The 22227-nt window shown below is 33.4% G+C and overlaps 1 protein-coding gene across 1 annotated transcript in view; it reads left to right on the top strand.

The window, feature by feature from the left end:
• Positions 1-21887, top strand: part of RAB11FIP2 (RAB11 family interacting protein 2) — a 34686-nt gene extending 12799 nt beyond the window's left edge. Inside the window, exons 3-5 of the mRNA XM_026067073.1 lie at positions 306-768; positions 16282-16327; positions 20164-21887. Coding sequence (XP_025922858.1) covers positions 306-768; positions 16282-16327; positions 20164-20391 — 737 coding nt within the window. The 3' untranslated portion in view covers positions 20392-21887. The remainder of the gene's footprint in view (positions 1-305; positions 769-16281; positions 16328-20163) is intronic.
• The last annotated feature ends 340 nt before the right edge of the window (positions 21888-22227 follow it).

Below are 22227 nucleotides of genomic sequence, written 5' to 3'. Positions count from 1 at the left end.
AAATGCCGCACTAGTCACAGGTGTCTTCTCAATAATACCTAGTTTTCACACAGCAAAAAAGTTTACAGTAGTGTCTGTTGCTTTCTTAAACATTTTTTAACCACAAAGTCATGGCAACAGCTGTTCATTTTTTATAAAATTGGTTAATTATTCAACCATGTTTTGAACTGAGACTCGATTGCAAATCTTCTAGACCTGAGCTAAAATGAAGCTTTTTTTAAATGAAGCAAAACGAAGTTCTCTGCATGTCATAAACTATGATATAATATCTCATTGATTATATACTAATGACAGATTGTTTGCAGGGAGTCTAAAATCTCCACATAGAAGGACGTTAAGTGTTGATACTTCTAAAATGAACCAGCTTGACAGCACAGTTGATGAAACGGCATTTGAAGCACAAAATGACCCATTTACCAATGTGAGTGCTTCGTTACCCCAGAAATTTGCAACACTGCCAAGACAGAAGAATCCGTTTGAAGAAAGCCCAGCAACATGGGATCAAAACATAAGTTTTTTTTCCAAACCTGTCGAAATCAAAAAAGAAATTAAAAAAGAGAAAAAAGAGAAAGTTAGCCTTTTTGAAAGAGTGACTGGAAAAAAAGATAGCAAGAGGTCAGATAAACTTAGCAATGGGGGATCAGACAGTTCTACTGATTTGAAATCACCTAGTGCATTTGGTGAAACTCATCAAGAGAGTTTTGATTATGATTCAACAAATCCGTTTATGACAAGCTTCAAGCCTACAAGCATGTTGCCATCTTCAAGGTAGGTTTTTACTGTATTTTGATCTGATATCTTGAACGTGTTATATAAATGAAAATGTGAAGTGTTGAGGAACACAGTCTCTGTGTTCTATATAGTCTTATATATGTTTGTATATATCTTATGTATGTTTATATATATGTAGTCTTATATGTGTTAGTCATATATGTTTATCTGTTTCTTATCATTGTTTATCTGTTTCTAAGTAAAAGTTATGAACTTTTTATATAGTTTGATCTTACTTCATTTTGAAGTTACATTTGTATTGATAATATGTACTGTGAGCGTTCTCAAATACTTGGGCTTTTGGAAGACCTTGCTCATGCTTCATAACAGGTTCTTCCTTAAAGTCTTTTAACTGAACACTTGTTGCTAATTATTACACGACCTAAGTCTAAGGCAAGATTTTAGAAGGGAACTTGAGAAAGATGAAACAGAATAAATAAAAGGGTGAAGAAAATGTAATGAAAACACATTAAACACTGTGGATGTCACCACTTGGGAAAATTTGGGTTTAGATTCTGTATATTAAACCGTAAGAATTGAAGACCATTTTATTTCCAAATGAGAGCACCCACGTGGACACTTATCATGCTTGAATTCGTTTGGCTCCGTATAGGGTTTCTGAATTCCTATATCTTCAAGCCCTTGCATAAGGCAGAAATTTATATGCTAAGCAATGTGAATTGAGTTACAGGGGCTGATAAGAAACTTTAATTTAAATAATCCAGTTTAATCTTTGTTTGCCTATCAACAGTTTACTTGTTTTCCTTTAAAAAAAAAAAAAGTGCATCCTACAGCTTTTTTTCTATTTTTGTTTGATAGGTAGGAAAATATATCTAATATACATGTGCATGTATAAATGTACACAGCACATATGCTGTGTACCCCATAGGAAAATGTTTCAGCAATTAAATAATTTAACTTTTATTCATTTGATTTCTTAATTTTTATGTATGCTAATGCCAGAAATTGTTTAACAGCATGTGTTTGGTTTTTTTAAGGTAATGATTCTTTTTAATTTCATGACTTTTATTGGGTTAGTCATTTAAAATGTTTCAAACCAACATTTTAAGGTTGTGTAATAAGTCAGTGTTTTAAATGGAAAGCATGGCTCTAACAAATTTGCCTTTTCCCTGTGTATTAGTTTCTTAGTTATTGACACAGTAGTGTTTTCTTAAAAAATAATAATAATAATTTGTTTTTTATCATCTTGTTCTTTAGGATTTTATAACAGACTAATCTTGTTTTTTCCCAACTCAGCTTTATTCACAGGTTGGAATGTATATACTCCTGTTTTAAATTTGTAGTCATTTTCTCAACAAAACTGATCTTGAATGTGAATTAGGTAAATGAACTGAAATGGAGCAAAAATTCCTTTAGAAACTGTAGAAAAGATATAGTTAGTAGACACTACTATAGACTTCAGTGAATTATCTTTTTAGTGTCTTCTATAAGTCAAGTCAGTTCCACTGTCTTAAATAACATGTTTACAGCCAAAGCCTTAGCATATTATTTACTTAATAAAGGATTTCTCTAGATTAGAGTAAGGTTAGGATGTAGCTTGGTTTGTCAGAAGTTAAACTGTCATTTAAATAAGCTCATTTAAACAGAAGTAATTTAAATAACTATTAAAATTACATAGCATTTAATTTTTTAAAGTGAAGAATATTCAGACAGATGTTAGATACAAGTAGTTAAATCTTTTGAAGTTTTTGAATGCAACATATCTTGATAAATATAAATCTTTGCAGTAATCATGGTAGACTTTTTTTTCCTTTATTTTGTTATTAAAAAGCTCATCACAGTGCCCATTCAGGAGGACTCTAGTTGTTCATTCCCCCTCTTTGTATGAGTCTCTTTTACAAGTTCTTGACTTTTATGTAGACATAAACTTTTGATAAGACAAATAGATATTATATTATTTTCTAAAAGCCAAAAATAGAAAAGGTCATGATGTTTGTTTTAAGACAGCTATTATGGAATAATATCTATTGTTCAATAATTTAAGTTGGAAGCTCTCTATTTTTACATGTGCCGCTATTATGGTCTATGAAAATTTTTTAAAATAAGTTCACTTTCTTTCATATGTATCTTACACAATGATTTTCTTTTGAAGTAGAGACTAATACAAAATGTGCATATTTAATAAGTTTACAGTTTACCTTTTATCTGTGGAGGACATATTGAATAGAATCCATTTTTAATTTTGAGAATTAGTAATACTGTGAAGAAAGAATTGTGTAAATCTGTGGGCACAAAGTAAATGAGGTTGAGGAACAAATTCAGTATGCAGAAAGCATACACAGAGAATTTAGATTTGGAATTGCTTTTTATTTACTGAACATACTAAGCTCTTTTTGCTGGACACCATCTTCACCAGTCAAACAGGTAATATCTTTTTAATTGCAGACGTAACAATAAGATGTGTCAAAATTAGTGTTCTAGTGTGGATGAGTTTGCTTTGGAGGTGAATCTCCCAGTTATCCCCACTTACTGTGCCTTGGTCTGAATCATGGAATGGCCCTGGAGCATGTGAACTGGATTTCCTGTCCAAACTAAACTGGAAGAAGTGTCTCAGGAGTCCACCTAATGCACTCTAGCCACAAATGGGCATTCAGTCTGTGGGACCAGACCAGCAAGTGCAAAGTGGCGGGGGAAAACCCAGCCCTGAAATGTGCATAGTGTCAGTGTTGTCTTCAGCACCAATTATTTTGCACTGTGGATTTGCTCCTGCTGGTAAGCTCTACTTACTGATGTAGGCAAAGATCATTTTTAACAGCAGTCAAAGGTGTGATTCTGGACTGTGTATTGAAACAGCAGAGATGTAGACATGCATTCCTTTCTGCTGAATGGCTTGGGCAAATTTTAACAGAGGGACAGACCGAAAATCTGAGGCAGTAGTGTTTTCACCATAATTAAATTTGCTAGGGGTCAAAGGCCCTAACTTTCTGGGGAGAATTCTTCCAGTGCTCAGGCATAGGATAAAGTAAAGGATCCCAAATGGTTGGAGGTAGGTAAGAGGATGAAGTCATGTTTTCATGCACAGGTAAGAAGATCTATTTCTCCCCATGAGGGAAAGATATTTATATATTGTTTCCTCTGTTGCTAACTGTTTAGTTATGCTTTTTTTTTTGTTTTGATTCTAATATCTGTATACAGTGAATAACATCATGAAATAACTTTAAATAGGAAATTGCTTTCCTAAATCAGACAAGCAAGTCCATTCATTACAGTATCCTGTCTGGTCAGAACCAGATGCTTCAGAAGCTGCAGGATACCCCATAAGGGACAATTCTGGGATAACTTGCCCAGGAAGGAGTTTTCCTTAACCTACCTCAGTCTGTTTGGTTTACAAGAGTTTGATTTCCCTTTCTTTTTGTTCAAATTCCATATGTGGTTGTGGTTAAAGTTATTTCTTTTGCCAAAATGGGTATCTTGCCCTGTGTATTATCCCAAAATTACCTGAGTCAAAAGTCATATTCACACTTTACATTTTATATGGTTTACAGAACTTGTAGTTAATTTATCAGATTTCTTGGCCAATGATTTTAATTGATTAAAAAATAAAGGTTTCAGTTTATGATGATGTACTCTACTGTTTTCCTCAAGGTCTTTGGAATACCTTCAAATCTTTATTCATGTAAAAGGCAGCATGAGATGGTTTTAGTTTCATGCAGAAGTGAGAAGGCTTAGAGAGACGGGACGTTTGCTCCATTCCCCCATTGTTTCTGATTTGAAAGAATGAGTGAATTATCCAGGGGCCTACTCCAAAGTCTTTAAAGTTAGTGGGAGTCTTTTCAGTGGTTTTGGTGAGCTTTGGGTCACACTTACAATCCATACTAATTAATTTTGTTTGATATTCTTGACTAAGCAATAATGATTTGCAGAGCAGCGGTTCATAATAGTATCACTAACTGTTGGCTAGGTGAGTTGCTGAACAGAGGCTTTGCCCTTAACCCAGTCAATCATTAAGCACCAACTAGCTGTATTCATACAGCCAATAACTCCTGCCAATAATTGCTGTTATTTACTATTTAAAAGAATCAAAATAAGTACATTTTCCTTGTGTTTCTCAGCTACTGATAAAGAGAATTTAGAAGCTGTTTACCGAAGTTACAGGATTTTTTCCCTAAAAGCAAGAAGTATACGAGTTATTTGAAAATCATGATTTATTGTTATTTTATTTAGGAAGAATTAATAAAAATTCTGGAAAAGACCCTAACTATACGATTTGTGTAGAATAAGAGATGCCAGAAAATCACCAGATAAGATCTCCTGATTCTGACAATCTCAGTTGTGACAGGGGCTTGTTCTGTGGCCTTGGGTAAATCCCAAGCGTCCCTGCTCCAATTTCCTGATCTGTATAATGGGGATCATATTTTGTTAACTCTTCTAAACTCTATGTGTATCAATTAGTTTTTGTTAAGGATTTTGTAGATACCGTATTATATAAATGTTAAGATACTGTTTTATTGTCTGGCATAAATGAACATTACAGATTTATGAGCTGCCTTCTTGACATTTAAAAAATTCTGTAGTCTCATAGTGAAAGAAAAAGCAGTGGTTTTATAGATGTTATGAAATACATTATTTCCAAAGGATCTATATCATATAGCCAATGAAGAATTATTAAGCACACAATATGATTTAGAATGTTTAGTCATCCTTTAGCAATAATGAGGTTTGTCTTCCTAATTACTAATACACTGCTTTGAAACTTTTATCTAATATTTTCTTAAAATACATTCATTCTTAAAATTACTTTTGTTAATTGTCATGGCTCTCAAGAGGTTAATTTGCAGTCAGTAGTCACATGGATTTTGTATTGAACACAGTTAAATAAATTGACAGTACTCCTTGTAAATAAGAATTCTTTGTGAAATGACCAAACCTTTATGCATCTTTTCTCTGAAATTGTTTGTGTTTAGGAAAATACACTACAGTAGGCTAATAAACTGATGTGAAAATTTCTCAATTTACACTATTTGACAGGTGCTAAAAGAAAAGCATCTTTAATTTTAATGTGTTATTAGGACCTTTTTAGAGAGATAGTACAAGTTATTAACAAGGTCCTCTGAGACAGGAGACGGGTAATTAACAAGACCTACAGAAAGAGAGTTTAGGTAATTAACAAGATCTTAGGCACTGGACACAGGGAAACAAATAGTCCAATATTTAAAGCTGACGGGTTGTTACTAGTCTGATCAAATTCCAGATCTGGGAAATTGAAAATTGAACTGACAGGTGCCTTTGAGCTTTCTAGGAAACATTTTTTTTATGTGTGTGTGTGTGTGTATACACAGACACACACACGTATATTTTCCTCCACGCAATGTATATGTGTGTAGATATATATAAATATATATGCATGTACACATATACATACACATATATAAAGAAAACACTTTTTAAATAGCACTCCCATGACTGGAGCATTGTGAGGTATCATCTCATCAGTTTAGAAAGTCTAGCAATGTGTCATTAGAGGCAGTTCATAGATATAATATTCTTAAAAGAAAATAACTCCCGAAGGAAAATGCTAATCCAAGGAAATATGAAAATGAAAATAACTTTTGCTGCATGTCATGCTTCAGTAATGTAACTAAAGTAACTTTTCTTTCATTCTTTCTTATAATAGTTGGTCCACTTAATATACTTGTGAATGGAGTTATGCAGAAACCTGGTCAGCCTTAGACTGAGATTTTTGTTGGGCAGGAAAATACAGAATTTTTTTGCTCACAAACCTGTCTTGTGTTCTGAGTATAAAGTATAAATGTTAAACTTAGAGAAAATAAGATAAAGCTTGTGTTGCATATTGGTTACATTTTATCTCAATTTTTTGCAAAAAATATGTTGTGTCCTATGGACTATGGGAGATGAACATCAAAATAGTGGAGGAGAAAGAAACAAATGTCTTACTAGGATTCACTGAATCAATTATTTGTAATATTTATATTCATAACATCAGTTATTGGTCAATAGGAGTTTGAAGTATAAAATATTATTTTAAATATATTCAGTGTTGTTTTAGTACTTCAGCCATGTTTAAAAATTGCATCTCAAAAAAAAATTACTTAAACTCTATTTGTTTTGCATATCTTTGTTTTGTCTGTTATTTCCAAATGTGATTATTTTCTTCAGTGTGTCTCCTCCATACTGTCATTATAATTAGCAGTCAGAGTTGACTGCCTCTCAGATGTTGGCTGTTTCAGAAAAATAAGTATTTGCAGTTTTGTCTTTCACAATGCATGCAAGCATTTGTAATGTTTGAAATAAGCAACATGCTAGTGTCTACATTTTGAGATGTCCATTATCTGATTTGGAAAAAAAAAAAAAGAGAGATGACATGAAAACCTGAGAATCTTGAGAACACCAGTATGTTCACATCACCTTAGTTAAATCTAAAGAACAGTTTGTCCCTTACATTTCAGCATATAGTAACATTTCGTATATGTGATAGTCAACTACGCAGAAAGACTATTGCAAAATCATCGTGTTATTCTGACTTACTAGGTTACTGCTTGTCACCTGAGCTATGTTAGTAGACCAAGTGCCTGGCACTAGCCAATGGCAGTTGTAAAGGAAAATATGTTAGCTTAAACCACAAGGAAGATAAGTTGTTAGTGCACTAACTTGATCATCATCAAAGATCTTTGACTATTAACTGCCTTCAATCATGGCTATTATACATGATGTACTAGAAGCTCAGTTACTGGACACAACTCCATAGAAATGAACCCCAGAAACTGTCCACTTAGAGCAAATGGTTGTAAAGGCTGTTCATTTCTTTACAAAGCTGGTCGTGCTTTTCCAGTGTACGATACATCTCACTGTTTAGATGTTTTCCGTATTTATATCCTTGTTTAGGAATGTTTTTCTCTAACAAGTCTATTAGTGTGCTTGCTAGAGTAATAGTCTATTCTGACATATTTTAACATATATTTCTCTCTGTTATTCACAAAATAACAGCAGATGGACTATGCTATTTTCAGGATTTTGTTCCTTCTTTCAGCATTTGCATTTCTTTCAACAACAGTATACTTCTGTATTGCTTTACTGGAAAGGATTTTTTTCAGTTCCCTGATGAAATTTGACTAGCTGTATTTGCTGTAATTCTTGTCAAATGTGACTATCTATTTGAAATCAGTCTAGTTAGAATATTGTGAGAGCATGTAACAGGGCCGTAGGAACACTGTAGCATGTTAATATTTGTGAACTCAGTATTGTAAAGCTGTAGTTAGAACATCCTTCCTAACAGAACAAATACCTTACAAGTGTGTGAAGGATAGCAGGAAACAACAGAACAAGCAGAAGTCACGCAGAGATTCTTAGTCTCTTCTTCCAAGTCTGTTATCATCCGATTTAGAAAGATCACCCATCTGATGAGAGAATAATGAAATCTTTTCCAACTACAAAGCAATGATCACACCATTTGGGTCATTACTATGGACAGGTTAGAGCAATTGATACCTAGAGAGATATTGTAGGAATACTTAGTCTTGACTTTTGGAAATTCTTCACCGACAATCACTTGCTTCTGTTTCAAAAATTCAAAATTTCATCTTGCTGAATGCCAAGATTTTTTCAAGCTTTCATTGTGTGTTGGTGCATACTAAGCATCTGAAATCTTTTTTGAATGTATGTATGAGACATATATATCCAAAGAGGAATGCACTGGCTGTTCTATTTGCTTAAATAAAAGCTTTAAATAATTATACACAGTTTCTTTATTAATAAATGTGGAAAGTATCTAAAATTGATGAAATTCATTCAACTAAGAAGTAGAGCTATTTTTAAATAATTGAAAGATTGTTCTTGAACTTTCAGTACAAAATTTCAATTTAGATTTGTTGGTTTTTTGATTGACTTATCCCTAAAAGTACCACCTTCTAGTGGAAGTGCTGGCACAACCTTGAGTATAGTGGCGTAAATGATTGTTAGTAGTCTCTTGAGGATAAAACCTTGTTAGTTATTTAGCCATAGGACCTTCTGTTCAATACCCGATTTCTTAGTTTGGTATACAAGTGCCTAAAAAAGGAGAAATATTTAAATGCTTAAAAATATTACTTTTTATATAAAGTGGTTGTTATTTGCTTCCAGAAGCTTAAATTAAAATTCAGTTGAGTACACTGTGTCAGCTCACTTTTGAGTTTAGAATGCTTCTTAAGCGCTGAATAATAATTGCATTTGCATGATTAATGTGCCCAGTGGTATGCAAGTAAAAGTTCCATTATTTAAAGATATTTATATTTTTTGAAGGCGAGGACTAGCCAGCATATAATCAAAGCTCATAAATGCAGCCCTGTGTGCCTCCCATTCCCTTGATCTGTCTCCAGTAGGATCAGACCCCTTAGAATCAGCCTACTGTGGAACCAAATTCTTGTCTGTTTTCAAAATGAAGTAGTTCATATATGTGCATAAGTTAGGGATCCACCTTGGCATTTATACCTACTTTTCAGTTTCTTTACACATATATGAATGACTACATCATGTTCAAGAAAATAGCAAATCATGCCCTGTGTCTTTTATTTTTTTAAGCATCTAAAACACCTACAGCAAGGCGTTCTTTCAAAATATATGTTTCATGGTTGCCTTTTCTCAGGCAAAGCAAAGTAATTTCAAAGTGCTTAGACTATGTGTTGTTTGACTTTTTCACATCTTGCATTGCTGTTAGTCTTTAAAAACAGCTTGTTTTGTATATCCGATAATGAAAGTTAAAAATTTTAGTCTCCAATTCTGTTTTCTTTTAACTCTTGTTCACTATTCCTTTTTGTCTTTTGTATGGGAAAAGGCAGACAGATAGCTGAGAAGGCTACTGAAATCTAACACTTGTTGGTTTTTAATATGATGGAGTAGATTAAGCCCAGTATACAAAAGATTAGATTATTTATGATTTATTGATTAGAATGTCAGTGGACCTGGGTTTAATTATTCCCATTGTGGGAAATATTTAATGTATGACTCTGAACAAGCCACAGACTGTCTATYTTAGCTAACTGAAACAGAAATTAGTATAACTCTTTCTAACAGAAGTATGTGGAAACTTTGTTAAATTCTTTGAGCTGTGTGAAAGCTTATATGCTTCTATAGAATTGCACTGTAGTGTTTCCACTGCACTGAATTTGAGATATATGTGAGCCACAAGAGAAAAGGTTGCTTCCTTGAAGTGCATTTTGTTCAGGACCATTATCCAGCAATGAATTCTGAGGCGGTAGCTTCTTTCTCTTCATGGAACCTTCTGTGGTCTTTAAAAGGACTCCATGGATTGCAGGAGTATAATCACGACAGGTCATTTTAGGAGTCCATGTAAAGAATATGTAGATTGAGAACAAATTATTTGCAATAAAAATGTGTCTTATGTTCAATGTTTGGGGTTTGGGGCCAATTTCTTAACTTGGCATGAGAGTTTATAGTAATTTTAAGAAAACAGAGTGATAGCAACAAAAAATGATACTCTTTGTGTCTTCCTGGAGTTACGCAAATTCTGGAAGGCCTTGGAATATGGCTTGACAGCAGGACAATTTATATAGCGATGTGTCTTAAGTGATGTTACCCAGGATCTGATTGGGAAATAGATGGTAATATGCTTACACCATACTTGCATAGCTGCCAGACGTGACAGTCATTCCTTCTCAGAGTATAAAGTGGTGTCTGCACTGCCAGACACAGCAGGCTAATAATATTCTATGGAAAGTTAAGTTTCTGAATTTCATCAGCTGTATCTGGTTTTATTCATTTCTTTTGTTTTTCTAGAACATTGGTAATAACTTAAACTGCATCTTGATATTTCAAGGCTTTGATATGTGTTGATAAAATCCAAAGAAAAATATGTAACCAATGAAATAACAATTGGTTCAAAGACCAAGAAGTAGGAATAGAAATAATCTTTAAACTCTAAGGTTAGAAAAATGAACATGGTAGAGCTTTGCTAATTACCTGTACACAGACATTCCATATTAAAGGAAAAAAATGAAAGCTCACCCTGAACACTTTGTAATGGATATGTGCAGATTTCAAGCAGATTTCAATATTTTGAATAGTAAAGATAATGTAAATATTCTAGTTTTAATTTCCAATAGTATACATTACAGTGATCATATAAATAATATGAGTAACAAAAGATAAGTAAAAGCTTTTTCTCCTTAAGAAAATATGATTTCTATACAGCACAATTTAAAACTTTGATTCCCATTCATTATGTTGTCAGAGTAAATGGTTCAAGCGGTAAAATGTTTAAATCAGTTATAGGCAAGATTTTTTAAACATTGTTTTAATCTCTAAAAACTAAATATTTAAGCAGCCACTAGACCTAATGTTTGAATTTTTAACTACCATTAAACTTCAAGGGACAAAATTACACGACCCAGACATAAATTTGTGCTTGCGATACAGCCTAAACTCAAGATACTTTTAATCTTAAAAATAGATGATATAGACACTGATAGCAGCTTTACCAACATGAAGCTCTGTAAATTCTCATCCTCAGTGTAATCTTGTGCTTAGCAGTTACGGTCAGCCTCTGTTCCTGGAGTGCCTCACCTTGATACTAGAGCTACTATCTCTGGTATGTTTTCACCATGCTACAGTTTCTACACAAATGGCAAATAATCATCAATCGATGCAAGTATTTAACAACCTCATAAAGAATCAGTGTTACGAAAGAAGAGCTTCATGTAGTTCTAATGAAATATATTTAACTAAGGAAAATAACAATAAAATATAAAATAATATGGTTGTTATGATGTAGTCATATGACTATTATGGTATAGTCATCCAAAACAGTCCACAAAAAGAGAGTTATGGTATGTCTATCTCCATTACTCTCTTATGCTATATTTTTTTCTCGTCACTTTTTTCCTTTCAGGGACGTGAAATAAAGGAAGGGATCTCCTCTGTGGCTTCAGATAAGTTAAAATTAAAATCCAAACTAATAAACCCCCTGAAATTCAAATGGGCATTACTGTTTAGTGAAATGTTGATTTAAAAAAGAAATAGTTGCAATAAAATAATGGTTATGATTTAACCTGGTAAAAATATCTGATATAAAGTAACTACTAAGGAAACTAACAGAATTCCTTGGTGAGTGAAACAGAGGACCTGACTAATTACTATGCTACATGGTATAGACTATATTGGGGTAGGAGGGTTGTTGAAATTGGGTGGCTTGCTGTCATGGTTCGTTCACACCTCTGAAATCTGCAGGACTATGTACTGTGTGAATCAAACTATTTCATGAGCTTATTAGGTAGAAGGCAAACAAGTGCTCAATCCCTTTTCAATAGATGAGCCTAAATTTTTAATTCTGAAATTCGTTACTTCATTAATTTACTAATTCATGTGCTTATGAGCAAAATAGTTAACCTAACTGATGATGAAAGTGCTCATCCTTCCTTGTCTGTCACAACACAGATATCCCCTGAATTATACTGGGAAACACGAGAACCTCAGCAGTCTGGCTGCTGGTGGATCTGCTTCAAAGACTGTTTGGGTGAGCTGAATGTATTTGTACCTTTCAGCTCAGAAGTTTGGTCTATACCATTGCTGTTGGTCATTTCAATTACTGGGCAAGAACTTGCTTAACTCTGAAGAGTTTTGGTCTTACCAGGAGTTAACAAGCAGTTACTTATAAAACCACAGGGACAGCAGACCTTGTTCTTTCTGTCCTTGAGTATCTGGCATACATGTTGCTCTTGCTTTAGCTTAATGGTGCTGCTCCCAGCAAGCATCAGGCCTTAGCATGAGCTGTGTGTTAGGCCCTGAGCCTGAGCAGGAGTTGAGTGGACAGCTACACTTGCTTGGTCAAAGTCACCTGCGTGACCTTACTGCACCTGGGTTTGAATCCATGCCTTCCTCCTCTGTCTTGCTGATGTGACTTACCTCCCTTTTACTAGTTGCTGACTTTCTTAAGGGTGATCAGAGTGAAAAAAAGGTCATTAACATTCAGAGACAAACCATGGAGCTTCTGTTACCACTCAATATGGGACCTGAGACATCACCTTGGGGCATGCAGGACTGCTGATAAATTGCAGTGGAGAGGGGGGCTTCTTTCCCCATTTGGGTAAGCATAAGAAGTAGAAAATGTCTTGATCTCTTGAGGTGATGAAGGAATTCAAGGCAAGAATATAGATGAGGTGGTCTCAGCGAACAGAGGATTAATCAAGCCAGTTTTGTAGGTTGAAAGGTATATCCAGTAAGAAGGCAGTAGAAATTTAGGCATAACTACGGTTAACAGATTCTGCTATAGATTCCTAAGATGGGTTCCCTGCCTAGTGCATGAAGAGGAGATGTAGGGTTTGCTGATGATGCACCACAGCAGACAAGAATCAGGTGTAGCCTAAACTGTGCACATTCTGACAATGTTAGTGGTGATGCATGAGCCAGAGAAACAGTTTTACTTTGGTTCCCAAGATGAGTTGGCAGAAAGTCCATTTGATAGAAAATAAACCTCTTTTTACTTGTAAACTGAGCAAATTTAGTTTGGGAGTAATTGAGGAAAGATAAATACAGAATCCCACAATGCCATTTTTTTACAATCATTTTTTACAGTGAACCACACTCTGAAAACAAACTGAAAACTTTCTCCCAAGCTGTGAATGTATTTTTGTCATGCTTCCACAGCAAAACCTCACTGCCAGTTTATCAAACCCTGAGAAAAAGTAGGGACAGGACCCTAACTGCTATAACTACATTATGTATTGGGATTGTAACACAGTAAAAAATGTCATTATTTTTTATAATTGCTTCAGAATACTGTTAGGAAGTTAAGAAAATGCATGCTGGAAGGAGGTTTATGATCATTGCACAATACATGTTCTGTAATCCTAGAGGCGTGTTTTCTGTGCTACATTATTATGAGCTATCAAGTAAGATGTTAACTTTAAGGGGGTATTATTGTGATGAAATTTAAATTCAAAAATAAAAGCTCTCATTAACTTCAATACACAATATATGTAAAACTTCCAACTGTATGCATTCATAATTTTACAGTGTGTTCTTTAAAGGTATTACAGGGTTCTCAGACAGTGAATTATAGGTGCAGCTGTGAGAGTCTGCAACTCCTCATGTTCACCTCAGGCTAGAAGAGCTGGCAGGAAACCCTGCTAGGCTCAATGAGACCATGGAGCTCCCAAGTTAGTTAGTAGACAATCTGATTTTAAAATGTTATATGCAATCTCAGAGCACCTGTTTCTTCCTGCTTAACTGAGAAGCAGTATATTTTCCACATATCTCTTAAAATATGAGTGACAGTATTCATGGGTTTGGGGTTCTATTGGTGATTTTTTTAAGTAGTTTTCTTTTTTTTTTTTTTTGCATGTACATTCAAGTTACTGCATGTGAAATACACAGATACACTGTTTTGTAATTGCAGTTATAATGTCCACAATATTACAGAAATGAATGCAGGTTTTTTTAGTTGAAAAAATTTAGTCCATATTCCCAGTGATGTATACTTCTAATGTGACTTTTAGTTGTTGAACTGGTGCTTTTCTTTTAAGCTGCTCTTATGAAAAAGAGTCCCAAAACTTATTTCACAGAAACTGTAAAGTCATTCAGTGCAATAAAAGATCTTGCTTTCTTAACCTTTCAGAAACTCACTCAGTTGAGCAGTCAGGCTGTATTATTCTATATCTTGTCTAACATGAGGAAACAGTCCCAAAAGAAAGATATCCCAAATTAACGCCACACTTTGTTAAATAGAGACATTCTTGGTTTTCACCAAGCTAATTCGATCCAGTTCAGTTAACTCATTTTTTTTGTACTCAGATCACAAAAGGCAGCCATGAATGAAGCAAGTTCATCATGTGTTTGACACATCAGTGTGAAACTAAAAGGCAGACTATGAGGGAGGGTTCCTGCCTTTAGCTTTTTAGACAATACCCGATGAAAGAGGCCCCTCATTCAAAACTTTTCTCTAACAAACTAGAGGCAGAATGCTTGAGATCACTGTTACAAACAGGTATAATGGGAATTAGCCAGAACTTGATTCATCAGACACCTTTTTATTTCTAGTTGTGACTGTTCATGTAATCCAATCTTTATTTAATAACCTCAGTCCTGCAGATGGTTCACTGGATTTTTATGTAAGCAAAAGACTACCTACTTTTAAACCTAAAAAAACCCCATAATAAATATTTATTTGTAAATTATGTTTCTTCCACTTTTACACTGTGAAATATATGGCTGATAAATTCAGGTAACAAAGAGCAATGGATATTTTCAAAATGCCCAAATGCAAAAATATATTTTCCCTACTTTACCAACTTTTAAAATAAAAAAAAATAAAAATGTTTTTATAAATTTTAAATTGTTCTTTCAACCATAGCCTAAGATTTCTTCATTTTACTAATTTATTTTTTTTCTTCATCTACCAGCTTATTTACTGTGGAATTAATCAGTAGCACCAGGCCCTTGAGATTCTCTAATATAAAAAATAAGTAAGAAAGGAAAGAAATGAACTTGTTATTTCTGAAGGCTGTAAATATTTCATGGTTCATAGTAGCTTGTTACAAGTTCAGTGCAGCCAAACAGAGAGATCTGTTTTCTAGAAGCTCTGTCAACAAACCTCACTCTTAGCTAGTATATACAATCCAGCTAAATAGCAGATTTTGTGATGTGAAATAATGATGCCTACTAGGATGCTACCAAGTAAATATTATTTGTGAATCATATTCAAATTCTGAACACATTTTTTTAGAGAGTTAGCATTCTCTCAAAACTTGTTACAGCAGGTACGTCAGAACACAGTAGCATTGATTCTGAAGATGTTTGCAAATTAAATCAATCTGAGAGAACAGTGGACTTTCTTAGAACTGACATTTTGACAGTGGCTGCTTTTACCAATATCAACTGCACTCTTGCAGCTGAGAAAAAAGATCTCAACACAACAAAGTCATGAAATAGCTTTGCTTTCTGCATATGTTGTTTAATCATTAGGTTTATAAAATAATAGTTTATTTACTCAATTTTAAATATAAAACTAATGTTACTAATATGAGATGGCTTTTCAACTCTGACGTAAGTTGGTGATCTCACTGGAATTTGTAAGAGACATTTCTCCTCTGTAGCAACTGCCATGAAAACTGACAATACATGTTAAGTGTTTTAGGTTTTGTCCTCTTTTTTTTTTTTATCTCATCCTAGGGACCTATTTCCAGAAAATTTCTTTAAAAATGTCTCTTTATTGCTTGGAAGCTGTGGTTAATCTGGAAATTACAGAAGAGCTAGGGAAGTCCAATCTGTAAAATTCTTTTCTGCATATCTTAGTTCCCTACTCAAATTATATGACAAGAAGAATATGAAAAATACTAAAAACTGTGAACAAAGAATATATGAAAATTTCTGTTAACTTTGAATATTGTCCTGCTTTTCATAAGTTGAACAAGTCAAGAAAATGTATCAATTCATATGAACTGTTTTCACAATTATATACCTAAAACAGTATTATCTTCCAGAAGGTGTTTTGGTCAGATAAGTATGTGCTGGTAATATTTGGGTTTTTTATTTTTCCCACAGTTATAACATGAATCCTTCTGGCATTGAGGACCTCAGGAAAGCAATGGTGAGTTATGAAGTGTTATGGAAAGCCATCAGTAAATACCACCTAACTGGTGACTGACACGAAGTATATAAGCTATTATTTTTGTTTGACCTCCTATAAGAAAATGTTTGTCTCCCATTTGATTGATATTTCCAGAAATTCTAATAAAAATTTTTTTTCTTTGTTGCTTGGAGGCTTAAGACTGGAACAAGATAGACTTGAAAATAAAGAGTTTTACACTCAGTATGCAAAATAATTGGATAACTTCTGGTATTATTTTTCCCCCTCTTCTCTACTTTACTTCAGAGATCTTTACACAGAATGTAAAGGAAACACTGTTGCTCTGGAGCATTTCAGATAAATCTGGAGAAGTGAGAGTCAGGTGGATAATTCTGCATTAGCCAGTGATATATTAGTTGACCTAACAGGTGTTTCCCATCACTGTGGTTGGAGACTTGAGGACTTTTTTTTAGGTAGTCAGTCAAAATGAAAGTAATGAATTTATATAGGCCAGGATTAACAACGCAAATAATAAATGAACAGCCTCTCAGAAAAGACTAGAACTTATTATTTAAAATATTCTATTGACTCTAAAAGTACCTAGAATAAATTATGTACTAAGAAAGAAAAGAGGGAAAAAAAATCACAGATTTACTCTGCGGTTTCTTTGCTTGAAATGAAATGTGGCCTTACTAGAATTTGTTCTCCGAAAAGATCAAATCTTTAAAAGTGGATTTGTTTTCAGTCTTTAAAACATACAGAAAAGAAGTTGCACAAGCAAATAAGACTTCGTACTGTTTGTTTTTTGCTGTTTTATGTAAATGACTTGTAATAACATTTGATGTTATTATAAACTCCCAAGTTTTTATAATGTAAGAAACTAGTGGGAGATGTCAGAGTATATGAAGGCTGCCTTTGATCAGATAGTAAACCGAGTTCTACTAGGCAGTTACTTAATCTCTGACAAAAAGCAACATCAAAAAAATTGATATAACTTAGCAGCTATTGTCTGTAAAGTAACCATAATTACAGTTTCTGTGTGTTTGCAAATGTACTACCGCAAATCACGTAATTTATTGCTGGTAAAAGCATCGCTATAATTCTTTTAAGGAATAAGATGTGAATTGTTTTATTTAAAGGATTTAAAGGTGATAAAAGAAATCCTTGATGATTTTTCTCTTGGAATATCAGCTATCTTAAATGTCAGTTGCAGGATTATGAGGTGGTGCTCATTTAATATGAAATACAATTAGAAGGAGAAGAAACTGTATCTTTCACCCATAGTTTTGAATGAAACTATTTGATTTTTTTTTTAACGTTCAAGATTACTTTCTAAGGTGTTTGAAGTAATTTATATTAGATTCTGCAGTAATAGCCCTCACCAAGTTATTATATTTCTTCCTTGTGCATCACATTTAGTAATTATGTTTTTGTCTTCTACTCTGGTGCCAACACCTGTCTCTGAAAGCAGTGTTTAAATGGGAGCAGTAGCCAGTTGAAAGGGCAGCACGAGCTCTTTAAGGCCTAATTAAGAACTGAAAGGAAGATGAAGTAAGTAGGACAAAAGATGTGAAAGTAACTTAGATGATATTCCCAGAGCAGAATTCCTCATTAGAACAATAAAGACAATCAGAGATTGCCAGGCCTTCATTTTATGTAACTTCATTTCCTCCGTTTCCTCTGGATGTCAGTTTGTACCCCAGTAATATTATGCAGCTGAGAGACAACCCTTCTTTACATAGCTTGTTACTTAGAATGTTTTTTCTTAACAATTCATTATAAGATTAATGTTTTATATCAAAATTTTAGTAGCTGTTTTGTAAGGATATGGTTGTTCCTTAATCTGTCACTCATTTGTTCAGACAGAACATTTAAAATCTCCTTAACTTTAGCAGTACTTATTTCTAAGTACTAAGAACATATAACTAGAATTTTCTTGTGTATTTAATGTGATAAGTTATTCCCAGAAAGTTCTATACAGAGTATGCATATGACAAAACATCTTTAAAACATATGTATTACACACATTTTTCCAGTAAACTTTATATAATAATTAAAAAATCATCTGTCTTAGTTCCTGTTCCTCTGCCAAATCAGAAAATGAAGCAAACCTTTATTTTTAGATATGGAAGCTTTAATAATGTCTTTTCCAATGTGTAAAAAAGTTTAGTACTATAAGGAAAAACTTTTACTTCCTTCTTGTAGAAGAAGATGCGCTATATATACAGTGACCACAAAGTAAAGCTATTTTATCTTCTACACTTGTTGGAAATCAGTTGCTAACTGATTTATAAATTTCATCAAGTTAGGCATTTTTATAAAGTGGGAATTACTGATCACTTAAAATAGTCTAACTTGTTCATACAAGTTTTTTATTAATGACTAAATGCATGTAGATGAATGTGACATATATCTCAAATGTAGTGAGAAATCCTTAAAAGCACATATTTTCAAGAGCTCCTATTAGAATATAATTGATGGAGAAAGGCTGGTAGATCTGTAGTGCTTCAACCTATTTGCAGTGCACCATCACTGTTTATTACCTTTATTTGAAAACTTTGACCACTTGCATATTTTAATGATTAGATATATGCCAATGTGTAAATATTGAGCTGTACTGAAAGAAAAGGAATGAAGCCAAACACTGTGTATGAATTTGTCATGTGGTGTGCTTCCTAGCTGTGCATGCTTCATCAATTTTAACGACTAGTTTCAACTGTAAACAAAAGCTATGTCATGTTCATATTCTGTCCTGTTAGAGGTTTGGGATTTGAGAGATTATATTATTTTACTTAGTTAAAGGTTCCATATCTTCAAAATGTTTCAGTGTCTGAACCAGATAAAAATAACTACTTTGCCTGTCTAACAGTGCTAATACTTTTATAAACCGATTCTCACAATCTTTTTCTCAGTTACACATTTCCAAATATTTTATAGTTTGGTTACTTAAGGTCACCACTATTTCTTCTTGATACAAAATACAACTTTCAAATTTACAGTGTTTTGAATCGTATGTTGCCCTTTATTATAGGGACTTATTTGCCCGTCGCTGATAATATCTGTATTTAGTGAGTCATCAGAATTAATTACAGAAAAGATTTGTTTCCCCTACTGCTTAATTTGGCTCCACCTGCTTTAAAGTAGGCAAGAAAGAAAGAAAGATCTTTTAGTAGTACACATTTCTATCTTAAGTTCTCTGGTGCAAATATGATGCAACTTTTAACTGCACCTGAAAAGTAAAATAGAAAGTTGTAATAAATTATTCTGAAGTCAAGGCTTGGAAACTTGCTTGCACCAATGACTAAAAATTGCATATAAAAAATAGATGAGGCCTGATGTCATTTAAAGCTTGATAAATGATTTGCTTAGTATTCTCAAAAGGTGAGACCTCAGGAAAGTTATGGTAGGGCTTGAATTCTCAGGGCTCTTTCTCTTTTTCTGCTGCAGTTAAGGTTACCACATAGTTGGTTTTCAAGATGAACTTGCTAACTGTTCCTGGGCTTACTGCTCACATGTACATTAATTGTGCATGTTTCTTTCTGAGAAAAATATTTTTTTCTGAGATGATGGGTTTGGATACTTATTTCAAACTGGCAAACCTGTGTCCAGTTGAGTCTTCTGTTTTAGGGCTATTGGAGGGAAAAACTCTAGAGGAAATAGAGATATGTTGTCTAAGAAAAGTTGATTATTCCAAGCAGTGTACATGAGAACTATATGAAAAGCAATAACCTGTCAACCTGTTCAGAGTAGTGAACTACTAAATAAAATTTGGTGGTGCTCTTTTCTCTTTTCTTTTCTTTTCTTTTCTTTTCTTTTCTTTTCTTTTCTTTGTTCTTTTCTTTTCAACTTATTTGTAGGATGGAAATCCTTTTGATGCCACTGCAGGATACCGTAATCTTACTTATGAAGAGATTTTGCAGGAACTGGTGAAACATAAAGAGCAACTTAAGAAGAAGGACACCCATATTCGTGAACTTGAGGATTACATTGATAATCTTCTTGTACGAGTAATGGAAGAAACGCCTAGTATTCTTAGAGTGCCATATGAACCCTCTCGAAAAGCTGGCAAATTTTCCAAAAGCTAAGATGATACTTGATAGTACTTTCTGCTGGATGTGTTAGTGGAAGGAAATCATACTTAAACATTTTGACTTCTTTTCTTTCCTTTTCTCCTAAGAAATTCCAGGAATCAGGGGAGGAGGGGACTACAGTTTAGGTTTTTCATTTGTTTTTTTACTCCAAATACTAGCAGGGACTGCCAAAAGTAATATTCTGTTATGTTAGCTAAATAACTTTTTAAATGAACAGTGATATAATGTTCTATGTTAGGTGAACATCTCTTTTAGCTACAGAATATTACTTGCAGTAGAGTAAATAATACACATTAAATATGTCCATCCAGTTTTATATGGTAGTTTAGTTTTCACCATCTGGCAGTTTCAACTGGGATAGCCTGTGCTATTTTGAATGTTTTCTTGGCTGATTATTGCTTTTATGTAAATTTATTCATTTTGGTATTACAGCATGCCATCAAAACCACTGTTTTCAAGCCAGTTTAATATGCTTTGCTAAATCTAAGTGTGGCTTGTTGCAGTGGAATGTAGTTTGTTTTATACATATTAGAGGAAAACAGTGATGCACAATCTTTACGAAGAGTAAATACTGTATCCTATACAATGTGCTTTTTGTATAATAATGTAAAACATATCAAGCCATTTCAGTAAGGGCACATGCTGGAATCAGTTATTTTACAATTAAATTCCGGATTTTGTGTATAATGATTGAACTTTGGTAGTAAGCTCATAGGGTAGTTTTGAGGCTCTTTTTGTACAACATTATCGCATGCCTTTTTATATGTTAAAGTACTTCAAACAGTCTTAATAGTCGGAATTAGGACTGGAGAAAAGTATGGAATAAAGATATGAACACTTTGTTCAGTCAAAGTCTAGTACAGTAAAAATATAGGAGAAATGAATAGACTGAGTTAAATAGACATGATAATTCTGAAAATATAAAAGGGAGTCAATTTAAGCTTGAATTTTACATGATATGTGTCTGTCTTAGGTTTTCTAAATCTTATGACAACAAAGTATATGCCTTTAGAAATAGGCTATGTTGCTTAAACACATCCAGAGTACTTAGAAAAGTTTATCATTTAAAAGAAAAGATCTGTATTCTTTGTGAGTACTTTTAAAAGTCAGTTTTCACCAAGGTAAATGAAAGATTAATATAATAAGAATATTCTTGGTTATTTAATAATTGTTTATATGAAAAAGGTATCTGCTATTAAATAAATTTGCAAAACATAGTGATGAACATACAATAGGAAAATACTGTAGTAGAAGAATCCTCACAATATTAACATAGGTAGATTTTAATTTTAATTTCCTTCATAGGCGTCTCAGTTGGATTGTCCGTTGCTCTGGAACAGTAAAAAGATATAAAAATCTGTATGGGAGAATATTCTAGATTTGGATATAAGAAGACTGACTTTGTCTTTTCCTTGTCCTCCTCTTTTCCTCCACATGATCTGTTTTTTTCTTACATCATCATATAACGGCTGTTGCTGAGGAAGAAAAAAGACTAAAATTCTAGTTATTTTTTGTTGTTGTAAAAAATCTGAATGTATTTAATTTTCATTTTTTAAATTACAAAGATTAGTAAAATCATCTTGAATAATTATGATCTGGAAAAATATGTGATAAAATCTACTATCTGAATGCTTTTGACAATGTTAGTATTCTGTGACAGCACAGAATTATTCCCCCTAGGAAAAAAAATTCTTTGTACAATTATTCTCAAATTTCAATTTCTTCTTTTAGTTTTCATTATGGAACATGAAGTGGAAGAGGATACTTGTACTAGAACTACCCCTCACCTCCCCAGCACTATGTTCCTAAAATTTGTGAAGTTTGAGCATT

This window comes from Apteryx rowi, unplaced genomic scaffold (assembly GCF_003343035.1).
Source record: "Apteryx rowi isolate R43461 unplaced genomic scaffold, aptRow1 scaffold_253, whole genome shotgun sequence".
NCBI classification, from domain to species: Eukaryota; Metazoa; Chordata; class Aves; order Apterygiformes; family Apterygidae; genus Apteryx; species Apteryx rowi.
The sequence above is the reverse complement of the archived record's forward strand: the minus strand, read 5'-3'. Positions and strand labels throughout refer to the sequence as shown.